General features: G+C 43.6%; 1 protein-coding gene across 1 annotated transcript in view; it reads left to right on the top strand.

The window, feature by feature from the left end:
• The window catches only part of LOC126532033 (cell surface glycoprotein MUC18-like), a 73,654-nt gene that overhangs the window by 8,085 nt on the left and 53,365 nt on the right, over nt 1-12,204 (top strand). Inside the window, exon 2 of the mRNA XM_050179732.3 lies at nt 8,057-8,377. Within this exon, the coding sequence (XP_050035689.1) occupies nt 8,057-8,377 (321 nt within the window). The remainder of the gene's footprint in view (nt 1-8,056; nt 8,378-12,204) is intronic.

Below are 12,204 nucleotides of genomic sequence, written 5' to 3'. Positions count from 1 at the left end.
TTGGCTGACAGGAACAACGGACCACTTTTCATTCGCCTATAGGAGTAAGTTCTAGGAGGCACTCGTCTTTTCAGAACAAGAAAATCAGTGGTAGATTGCAAATCACGTTCCTTGGCCGCTGCTTCATGTTTTAGCTTCCTTACGTGCCACGCTTACAGAATCGTATGATTCGGAAAAAGGATTCTCGCAGGTCGCTTCATTTATACGTGTGCGTTATACTTGCAGTGCGAAAAGTCATAAACGGATGCTACAAGTACAGAAAGAGACAGCACGGGCAATCCTACTCTTTCTTCTTTTTCTCGTTCTGTATATGCTTGTTTTTTGTGTGCGTCATATTTGCTTGATCAGCGAGTAATATCTTAGAAGCATGTATTTTAATATATCCTAGTGACAATAATTTGACTGTACTCATGCTCACGGCAAAATTAGCACGAACGCATAATAGAGAAGCTATAGGCTGTCAGAAATGTCTCCAAAAAGGGAGAAACTATAAAGCATCAAAATTCTCGTATCCCGAGAAACCACCAACTCGCATTCCAATGAAAAGTGAGCTGAAGAAATGTCACCACAGTTAGCCCCGTCGCAAGTTCTACGGATACATACGAGCACATGAGAAGCTCTGTGCGTGCTATCATCAATGTTTGCATTAAGCGCCAAGCTGACACACTTGTGTTCGGTCAGTTATTCTGCGGATTGAAGAAGTAGCAAAACGATTCAAATAAAAATAATTTAAACCGCGTCTATTTCTGATAATTGTGTCGGCCATACTTAGGTCACGTCGCAAGTTGCGCCGGTAGCCAATTACTCACAGCAGTCCTGATGTACACCAGCAGTAGGAGTGCATTCAACGTCTTATGAAACATTCCAGCCGACGAGGCAGCTTGTTCGACTGCTGGGGGGAAAAGAATAGCACACCGAAGTTTCTGTGCTCATTAAAGAAATTAATGTGCCACCCTCCGATTGCCACGTCTACCGTAACCCTTGAGAAGTCGGACGCAAAAGGCTGACGTCTATAAACTTGTTATCCAATGAGGTGCGTAAAACCACCGAACAGAAAGGAAGTATCGTTTCAACGTTAACTTTTTCTAACACAAGTCACATACGAACGGTAGGTATACTGTTCAAATAGTCAAACGGAGACGCATATATTTAGAGCAGGAATATTTATTTCGGTGTAACTATGTACAGCGTCCATATTGACAAGTGCAAAAGACAGCTAGCTATTAGGTACAAAGGATCAGTTTTATACTCAATAACAGTAATTGTCAATAAAAACGTACAATAATAGCCTCTCAACAAATTGAGAGCGTGATTGCAAATAATATTTCCAAGAAATATTGGCTACTACATGACCAGCTTTCCAAAAACATTGTATAGATGGTTCCCGAAAACAGATCATAAGTTGCGATGAAAAAAAAAAAAAGCTAGTAACGTACCCGTGTGCTGTATACATTTGTAAAAGCACCCGTTGCAAGCGATATCTCGCGTCTTGTAGCACAAAAACTAAAGGAACTACGTAAATAGACTGCCAAAAAGACTGATTAAATGACAAACTAAACAAAAAGATTACGGTCTGTCGTGCAGGCTTCTCCCGGAAAACCGAAACGAAATCTCGCATGTCCCGTTTTGCTTCTGCATTGCTGCAAAAATTTTGTCATGTAAAATTTTATGATTTGCGCTATCTGTGATAATTTGCGAACTGGACTTTAACATTCGTTTATGGCGAAATATTTTGTTAGTTTGGAATATAGGAAGATACCGAATAGTTCCCTTTCGAATTTGAATGCGAATAGTTAGTGTGTAGTAGTCGATTGATATTCGAAACTTCGAACATTTGCCCACTCCTACTCGGAAAAGAAAGAGCGTGGTAATATAGTTTGATATATATTTATTATGTCTCAATATTATGCCTCGATGGATATTCAAGCGCATAACAATCTGAGTATTCTCGGGTCGACGTTAAAGAACATAAAAGAAAAAGAAATACCACGAAAGTAGTCTAGACTAAATAATGCGACAAGGAAGAGCCGCCGAACGTTCCGATGTGATAAATTACAGAAGTAGTAATTCACGCTCCACTGTACCACTTGGCATTACAATGCTTATGTGCACCTGAGCACAAATTTACAGATGACGAATCACACCGGGTTTCCGTTATTCGGCTTTCAAATAAAAATATATATATAAATAAAATGCCTCACGTTCTCAATTCCAGCGGGAAATGCGAGCAGTTCGCTATTTCCGTCTTTCTCGGCGCCACCAAGTGTAGCTTGCATTGTCGGCTTCTCTCGCACGAATAGCTCGAGCGAGCCGGAAGAAAACCCTGATTTGGTTGGCTTCAAAAACTATGGCTTCCTTCCGGCAGCGCATTCTCTCTCGATTTTTTCGCTTTCATGACTTTTTTTATTGTCACGTAGATGATGCCATTTCTCCTTAGTTCTGAAGAGTGTAATGCTATTCTTGGCAAATAAGCTCGCAGGAGTGGCAAAATACATAGCGAAGCAGGAAATGTTGGCATGGTTACAGTAGCCAAAGAACAACGTGTTCTAACAAAAAGACACTAACATAACGAGCTACTTATCAATAACCTGAAATATTGCGAAATAGAGTTAAAATCAGAACATGTTTGTATTTTCGTTGCCACGTGCCCTTTTTATTTCTCTTTTTGTTATTATTATAATCGTTTCTTTCTGTTTTACTTTTTCTGCATTTCTTTTACCGCTTTGCACTTCTGTGGTCCTTTGTTTATTTTGTTTGTTAGGTTGTTTCCACAATTACGCATAAATACAGAATTTTCATCATTCCCAATGGTTTCCGTAGTTAGAGTCCAGTGCAGCAGTGCTTTTGACGACTCCTAGCGGAATACGCTTCTCGCGTTTTCATCCTGTCATTGGTTCTTTCTGCTGATTGCTGCTGCTCCGTTGCTGATCTAGCGTAATCAGTTTTCTTCCCGTTTTTACTGTTTACGCTTTGTAGTATTGCCGCTGTGCGGTTCTCGCCAGCATGCATGCGCGTATGTTAGAATATTGTGTCGTGAACAAATTTTTATTATCTCTCTGGTGAGCGCCATATCGCACCTTTGATATTCGCCTTCATGCTTAATTCGCTTTTGCTCGTTCTCCTCGTTGTCCTTTGAGCAGAGCTTACTGAAACATTGAACAATGGCTACGCGAAGCGTGAGTGGGCTCACAGAGAAGAACCACCTCATTTCTTCCGTTTCCTTTTCTTCCAAATAATAAGACGCAGTGGGGAATGTTTCGTTAGAGGCAAACAATAAGTGGCTGAGGTTGAACGCACGAAATATTTGTAATAAACTTAATACGCGCTGTAGAGTGGGAAGCATATAGCTTTTAAGTTCAGACTGGTAAGCCTGCTTTATTATATGCGTGCTAAGTTTTTGTGCTTTGTGCCGTGGGCATTGCGTGAGTGGCAGAAGGAACAAAAAGAACAGTCTTTTTCCTTATTAGTAAAGGTGTTCCGGAGCCCTCGAGATTCATAAGGCAGCTCGAGAAAAGAAGTAAGAAACAGAAGGAACAAAAATACGCAAGACCGGAAAGAAAACGAAGAAGCGAAGCGGAATTTGACAGGTGGTTTTAATAACGGAGGGGGCTGCTTTCCAGCTCGCTTATGGCCGATGCTTGCTTGAATGAAGTTTGCAGCATTTCATTTTTACCTTAATGGCGATATCAATTACATGGACACTTGAGGAGCCATCGCGCGGTCGCCGTCAGGCTGTCACGGTCCATGGTGCATGCACCGCACGGGCATGGAGGGTTATAATGTCTTCAGATGCACAAGAGACACGCAGTGCGTTTCGATGCCAAAATGAGGGCAAGCACTTTCAGTGACTCTGGCGGCCCGCCTGATCGTGGGAGCGTTGTCACGAGTCAGTCACTGAACACTAATTTCTTTTTTGTTTTCTGCTGTTTAGTTTCAAGCAAGCTTCGCCTTATTTCCTTTGGTATTAGATCTCATAGCTTGCGATTCACCAATATTTTCTTCCCTTACCGTCAGGCAACATTGTCATAACATGGCCGAATTCCCAAATCTTTCGCCGTATTTATCCCCCAGTGATGTGGCTCAGTGGCTACGACCCTTTTCTGCTGTCTACAATGTCTCAAGCTCGATTGCTGGTTGCCGCAACAGCATTCCGATTCTGGCAAGATGGATGAACTTCCGCGTGCAGAAACTTAGGCAGGTGACAAATAGCCTCAGTTCATGAATATTGACATCGCTACTTAATCGTCTTTCTCCGTTGACCGCTTTTTCACCGGCTAACAAATGTTAAACGTAATCGTTCAGCGCAGGACACGCCTGCATGTATGGGAAGCTTCTCAAATGTTATCAATAGCTCTATCTATTGTGTGTTGGCACCGAATATTGTGTAATCTGACTGTATACGCCACGTAGATTGCGTAGTACTTTCTGGAAGGCACGCAGCCACCGGCGATTACGCCAGAACGTTCGACGAATCATGTTTGAACGCCAACGCACTTGATCCGCTGATCAGATTTTCGACCATCGCTGACTGCTCGCCGTTATCGTTGTACTTTAGTGTAACTTGTTTTTCCGGGGCACAGGTTGGACCAATTAAGAGCCAATCTGTGATTCACAGATCTTGCTGTGTTCATCGTCACTACAACTTGACACTATGAACCATTTAACCTTCGTTTTCCGCTACGCCTCATCGACCAGTAGGCGTAAACTGTTCTACAGGAAGATAGGCATAGTCTCGCATACATGCATTCCCAGCCGCAACTTAGCTGTTGTCAGGCCGCTGTTTCGCTAGCTGCTTTGGATGGCGGGCAAGATACAAATTCGCATAACACCGTCTGGTACTCAGGAATTCCATCATAGAATGGCGTAGCGAGCCTAGAGATAGCGAGCATAACGAAAGCAATGAGAACGCCGCCACTAAAACACGCATGCGCGGTGAAATGGCCCCGAACGATGTCTGGTTTCGGCGCCAGGAATTCCCCGAGAGGAATACGTTAGGCATGCTGCCACAGTCGTTTTGGTCAGGTGCTTCCCCGTATCACGGAACCCATAACGCGCTGGTAACCGGGATTATACAGCTCGGGTGTGAACGTTGCAGTTGCCCGATTTTCTTATCATGCTTTGCAGGCGATCCTGCGCGTTCATACATTATTACTAACTGAGGACATTCACGAGCGGCAAACTGTTGCGTGGTGGTGCATCGCGGGACAGCTAAAGCACTCAACTACGAGCGCGAGGCTATGCGGCGTGGCGTATAACAGGAGTAACTACATGCACATAGGTGCGAAGGTCTGGCTATATGTGGGCAGCTAAGCCTGCTATGCATGATGAAAATTTTATTCCAGTCAATTTTGCAAAGGAAACGAATTTTTTGCCTTATGGTCATAGTTCATAATATGGCAGAAAAATTTTCGTTTGACAGCAGGGAAGAAGTTTGGGCGTGTTGGTAGTTCAATCGTAAAGTGGGATACATAGCGCAAAAAATGACACAAGGAAAAAGCAGGAACACGGGGCGAACGCTAAAGCGCTCCTACCGTGTTCCTGCTTCCTTTTTGTGTCATTTTTTGCGCTATGTATCCCAGTTTACGTTCGTTGGAGAGATTATTCGAAATGTTATCGAATGAGTGATACACTCATATATATATATATATATATATATATATATATATATATATATATATATATATATATATATATATACATATTTCAGCTTTTTTAAAATCTGACAACTCTCAAAAGAGGCCGTGATATTCAAAGCTAAAAGTACGTTAGTGACCTCCCAAGACATCTTACTGAAAGCAATTAGTGTTTCGCGTCAAAGCTAAAGGTATTGTACGAACCATGTCCGCAAGAAGTTGTGTGAAAATTAAGTTTCGTGAAACAGAACACATGGTGTTGGGCTGGTGTCGCGGGATCGAATCCCGGCGACGGCGGCCGCATTTCGATGGAGGCGAAATGCGAAAACACCCGTGTACTTACATTTAGGTGCACGTTAAAGATCCCCGGGTGGTCAAAATTTCCGGAGTCCTCCACTACGGTGTGCCTCATATTCAGAAGGTGGTTTTGGCGCGTAAAACCACCTAATTTAATTTAATTTTACATACAACACAAACAGTAATGGTGCTTACTCTGAGGTGTGATTCAGGGACCTGTAGGCGGGATCTGTTCCTGTTGCTATTAAAGCGAAAGCCTTACTTGGCTCCTACCACCGACGGCTTGGAAAAACCTGGCATGCAGTACAGAAGGTCAGGTGAGCTCGTCTCGTGCAGAGACATGCTCGTGCCAGTGCTCGCGCGTTCGTCGTCACCTTCTTCCACAGCTTACTCCGATGCCGCTCATCATGCCGAAAAAGAAAGCCAAACTTAATTTTAAGATTTAGTTAATTCGGGCGCTAGAACCCACGACCTTCCGTGGGAGTCGAGCGCTCGAGAATATGAGGAAGTCGAACCCGCAAACATTGGTGTTAAGGCCAAGTTAATTACGGCACGCTTAATATAGAGTTAAGACACACGAACCCACGACCTTTGGTGGGAGTCGTACCCTCGACCTTTGATGTAAATTACGGCGAAGTTTATCAACGCACAGATAAATAAGGTAGCGTCAATTAAGGCCCGCGAACCCAGGACCTTTAGTGGGAAAAAAGAAGTGATGAGTAGCAACCCATTCGAATGAGAATGTCAAGTAATTTAATGAGTGCGTCTTCAGCACGCAGACTTTGCCTTCACTCTCTGGCGTATGCTAAAGTGACTGTCAATTTTTTTTCATGTTGGTGACAGAAGGACAATAGAGGAAGAGTGGAATGAGCTAAAGACAGTTCTATGAGTTTGATATGACAATAAAGCAGTTACCTGGTGACGGAATCGAGGATCGACCCCGCCTAATGAAATAAATAAATAAATAAATAGGGGGAACCGCAGAAAGACAATAACGTTACCTGATGTCTGAAACAGAAACTGAAGAAAAAGGATAATAGAAGCAGCGAGTCCACATTTATAAAAAAGAAAAAAAAAGCTAAGCTTCCGTTATGTTTTCAACACATACATTCATTGACAAAATACGTGACGAAAGAAGAAAAAAATGCTGCATAATTCGCACCTTATTCTAGGCAATTGCTGAACAGCATCAGTTAAATACATCTGAAAATATGTGGTTTCTTTAGGTTTTAACAAGTAAAATTAATGAATGGCAGCTAATATACTCTGCCTATATAAAAAAAAATAATAATAAATAAGTTCGGTGGACGCAGTCCAAGGTTTGATGCGGATTATGCTAAATGTGGAACTAGGTGAAAAAATTGCACTAGACAGGGCTCCGCCACCTGATTATTGGAAAAACCACATCTGCACTCACTGGGAAAAGGAATGGCCATTGAAAATATACAAAAATTCGCTCCGCGAAATAAGAGAGCGTAGGACGTAGTGAATATCTTGGGTAATTCCCTGCCACTGAGGCAGGCCCGAGGTGATGGACGGTCAGCGAAGGCAGGCGTTGTCCAGCGGTCAGCTGTTATTATGCCGAAAAATACGATGACACTGATGGTGGGAACTGTTTGACATTGTGCGACTGATGACATGTACACATCTGCTGCAAAGTTGTCAAGTCCTGCTTTCCCGTGAAGTACGACAAACTTAATATACCGAACTACAACTCCTCTAACCTTTCTCAAAACACACGACGCCACAAGCTTTTATTTTTATTTTCTGATATCAATGTACCAGCAGCATGAGTAAGTGAAACTGATATTCAAATTCAAATTAACATTACAGTCGATCAGAAAAGCAACAAACAACCACGCATACATGAACTGAACGGTCTCCGGACTTCGGGACTTTCTTATGATTATTCCCTCCTTAATCCAGGTCATAAACAACTGAGATTAAACTTGAAACGTGAACTGTTTCTCTCTATTCTCTCAGAAATACATCTTTTCTGCCTTGAGAGTTCCTCAAACCGCTTTGCCTAACCCTTGCAGGCTCGTGCGCTAAGCCACGGGTGTATTACACGTTTGCACAGCACCCAGTCAACTGACCACATGTTTCCGCGCTCTCTGTCCACGCAGTCGCGCACGTCACAGCGCTCGCCGGCGGCGAGGCACTCCTTCCGTGCGACCTGTCCCCGGACAACGACTCGGTGGCGCTGGTGCTGTGGTACAAGGACGCGCTGCCCACGCCCGTCTACTCGGTGGACGCCCGACGAGGGGACGTGTCGCAGGCGCGACACTCGTCCATCGCCTGGGGGACGCGCGCCTACTTCGTCACCCAGCCGACGCCCGGACTGCGGCTGCAGGCTCTCGCCGTGACGGACTCGGGCGTGTACAGGTGCCGCGTCGACTTCCGCAAGGACCGGACGCGCAACCACGAGAGCTCGCTGCTTGTCATCGGTGAGTGACGAATTTGTGAGGCCGCCTATACGTGCCCCGCAGTGCCCACGTATGCGGTGAACGGAGTCGGCGGAATCGCGTGCGTGGTTTCCTCGTTTGGGCAGTGAATATTGGCAATAGCTGGCTTAGAAGTAAACTTAGCAACGTTAAAGATTGGGGTAGTTTTACGATTGAAAGTATAACAGCGTGACTGCATGACGAGGAGAAAACCAAAGACGCAAGCGCGGACTTTTAACGGCGAATAATAATTGATAACGGGAGATATTTACGTGCTCTGAAACGGAAACGAATGGCAAAGAAAGATGCGAGAACATAAGCACAGGTTTAATACCAAATGAAAGCACGGCTTGTTATCGCTTATACCGCATTCCCGCACTCTCTCAAAAAGGACAGTTTTTTCGGCGATTAAAAGAGGATAGCGAATATTATATATATATATATATATATATATATATATAAAGAGAGAGAGAGAGAGAAATAGAAGGCAGGAAAGTCACGGAGGTTATTCAGACGCACGTCCGGTTTGCTACCCTGAGCTAGGGGAAGGGGGTATAGGGATGAAGAGAGAGAGAGGAGCAAATATTTTGTTAAATTACGCCAAGATTCTACATCAACAGCAAATGCATTGATGAAAGTAATAATTTTTAAAACATGTGGCGCACATATTGAGACACTGCTGACTGGAACTGTGTGGCAAGCTTGAATAAAAAAAATGTACAATATATTTTAGTAAGACGAGAGGTAAGTGAGACGGCCGGGTATATTGTGTCGGTGTGAGTGTGTCTTTGTATGCAGCGGGTTCACTTCTTTCAATGTTTTCCACAATGCGTTGCACCAGCCATAACTTTCAAGTGGGCCGATAGGTACAGTGTTTTCATATCTCATATTTCTGCAGTTGGTTTTCACATGGAGTCCGCATTTTGTAAACTTGACAAAACTCAATAAGGAATCGAAAATTGTTATTGTATTCTGGAACTGTACGCTTTTTATGATCCTAAAGATGTAAGAAATGTGGTGAAATGAAGTTTTACATCGACAGAAGTAACCGCAGCCTGAAAAGGTTAATAGGAGATGTTCGCTGCGCATTTATATTATTATGTCAGAATGCTATCAAATTAGTAGCTAATAGCTTGCAATAATTTGCGTGTGTTGCCGAGGTTTCTTGTGAGTTGTAAGTCGACGCCATTGTTCCTTTTTCTAGTTTCGAGCATCGCGCTCCACGTGTTGTGAGAAGCCATACACTAGGTTTTAGTGAAAAAGCACGAACGAGGCAGTTCATGATAAACTTCAAGAATAGTTCCTCAGTAAAGAGCTGATTTGATAATACCTGCCGGAAAAAAAAAAAAACACAAGAAGAAAGAGAAGCAGTACAATGTAATCTGTTGTGCCATAGTTTCTTTTCATTTTGGGGTCAGGACTTAACTAATTTGTTTTTCCTATTTTCTTTGAAGGCAACGGCCAGTGTCGTATCACCGAAATGGTAAAGTGCGCGTAAAATATAAACAAGCAAAAAGAAGATAAAGGGCACGCTGCGCGGGACATTTCTGCTACTTTCGAGGCGAAAAAACACTTGCAGCCCCCGCTTTGTTTTTGCTGTTTTATTTTTGTGTCCGATGAGAATTTCCAAGTCATTGTAGCAACAATATCTTGTTTTCGCCGTTTCCCTGATTTGCTCAATGAATATAAAGAGAAAAAAATCAAGATTTTGTCTTGGCAATGTTTTGCCGCCTTTTCCTCTGCTTCTTCTCTTGACATGAGAAGCGCCCTGTTCACATGAGAAACAAGGCGTCAAACACGTTTTACCTAAATGCAACGATGGCCTATATGCTACAAGCTGTTTTGCAAGCAGGTGTACAATGTCACTAACGTGAGCAGCATAGCCGCATGCAGAGGACGTTGATTTACGTCCAGAACAGCACTGAATGTGAGGCAGTCCCGTGGCTTCTGCTAAACCAACCGCAGAGAAATCACGGAATCCAGCTAGTCCGAGTGGACAAAACTGCAATTTGGCTTGTTTAGGTAACACCTGTTTAAGACCACTACAGTTGACCAGAGTACCTTCTCCTTCTCTGTACTGCACAAGACAAAGGAATGCTGCAAAAAAATAAAGCAAAGAAAGATACCATGCCATCATCATCATCATCATCATCATCCTGGTTACGCCCACTGCAGGGCAAAGGCCTCTCCCATACTTCGACAACCTCGATCATGTACTAAGTGTGGCCATGTCGTCCCTGCAAACTTCTTAATCTCATCCGCCCACCTAACTTTCTGCCGCCCCCTGCTACGCTTCTCTTCCCTTGGAATCCAGTCCGTAACCCTTAATGACCATCGATTATCTTCCCTCCTCATTACATGTCCTGCCCATGCCCATTTCTTTTCCTTGATTTCAACTAAGATGTCATTCACTCGCGTTTTTCCCTCATCCATTCTGCTCTTTTCTTACCCTTAACGTTACACCCATCAATCTTCTTTCCATAGCTCGTTGCGTCGTCCTCAATTTAAGTAGAACCCTTTTCGTAAGCCTCCAGGTTTCTGCCCCGTAGGTGAGTACTGATAAGACACAGCTATTATACACTTTTCTCTGGTGGCATAATGGCAACCTGCTATTCATGATCTGAGAATGCCTACCAAACGCACCCCAGCCCATTCTTATTCTTCTGATTATTTCCGCCTGATGATCCGGATCTGCAGTCACTACCTGTCCTAAGTAGATGTATTCCCTTACCACTTCCGGTGCCTCGGTACCTATTGTATATTGCTGTTCTCTTCCGAAACTGTTAAACATTACTTTAGTTTTCTGCAGATTAACTTTTAGACCCGCTCTTCTGCTTTGCCTCTCCAGGTCAGTGAGCATGCATTGCAATTTGTCCCCTGAGTTACTAAGCAAGGCAATATCATCAGTTAATAGCAAGTTACTAAGGTATTCTCCATTAACTTTTATCCCCAATTCTTCCCAATCCAGGTCTCTGAATACCTCCTGTAAACACGCTGTGAATAGCATTGGAGAGATCGTATCTCCCTGCCTGACGCCTTTCATTATTGGGGCTTTGTTGCTTTCTTTATGGAGGACTACGGTGGCTGTGGAGCCGCTGTAGATATCTTTCAGTATTTTTACATATGGCTCGTCTACACCCTGATTCCGTAATGCATCCATGACTGCTGAGGTTTCGACAGAATCAAACGCTTTCTCGTAATCAATGAAAGCTATATATAAGGGTTGGTTATATTCCGCACATTTCTCTATCACCTGATTGATAGTGTAAATATGGTCTACTGTTGAGTAGCCTTTACGGAATCCTGCCTGGTCCTTTGCTTGACAGAAGTTTAAGGTGTTCCTGATTCTATTTGCGATTACCTTAGTAAATACTTTGTAGGCAACTGACAGTAAGCTGATCGGTCTATAATTTTTCAAGTCGTTGGCGTCCCTTTTCTTATGAATTAGGATTATGTTAGCGTTCTTCCAAGATTCCGGTACGCTCGAGGTCATGAGGCATTGCGTATAGAGCGTGGCCACTTTCTCTAGAACAATCTGCCCCCCATCCTTCAACAAATCTGCTGTTACCATGCCATGCCAAACGTTCGTCTTAAGAGGCATTCACGCAACGCCCTTTCCAGGAAATGTTGCCCATTTACTCCAAGTGCAGCAGCCCATTCTCCTAAGCTCCTAAACTCCTAAGCATCCTGGCCACCTGAGTAGCGCCTCAGTGATAGGCATAGCAGCAACTCCGCGGGGCCATATTATCAGTAACAGGCTCTTTGAGCTTGGCCTTGTCGTGTTTTATTAGGACAGCCAGCGTAGGCCGACATTGCGAAACCTGATAGAT

Source organism: Dermacentor andersoni, chromosome 5 (genome assembly GCF_023375885.2).
Source record: "Dermacentor andersoni chromosome 5, qqDerAnde1_hic_scaffold, whole genome shotgun sequence".
Classification (NCBI taxonomy): Eukaryota; Metazoa; Arthropoda; class Arachnida; order Ixodida; family Ixodidae; genus Dermacentor; species Dermacentor andersoni.
This window is presented reverse-complemented; position numbering and strand designations above follow the sequence as displayed.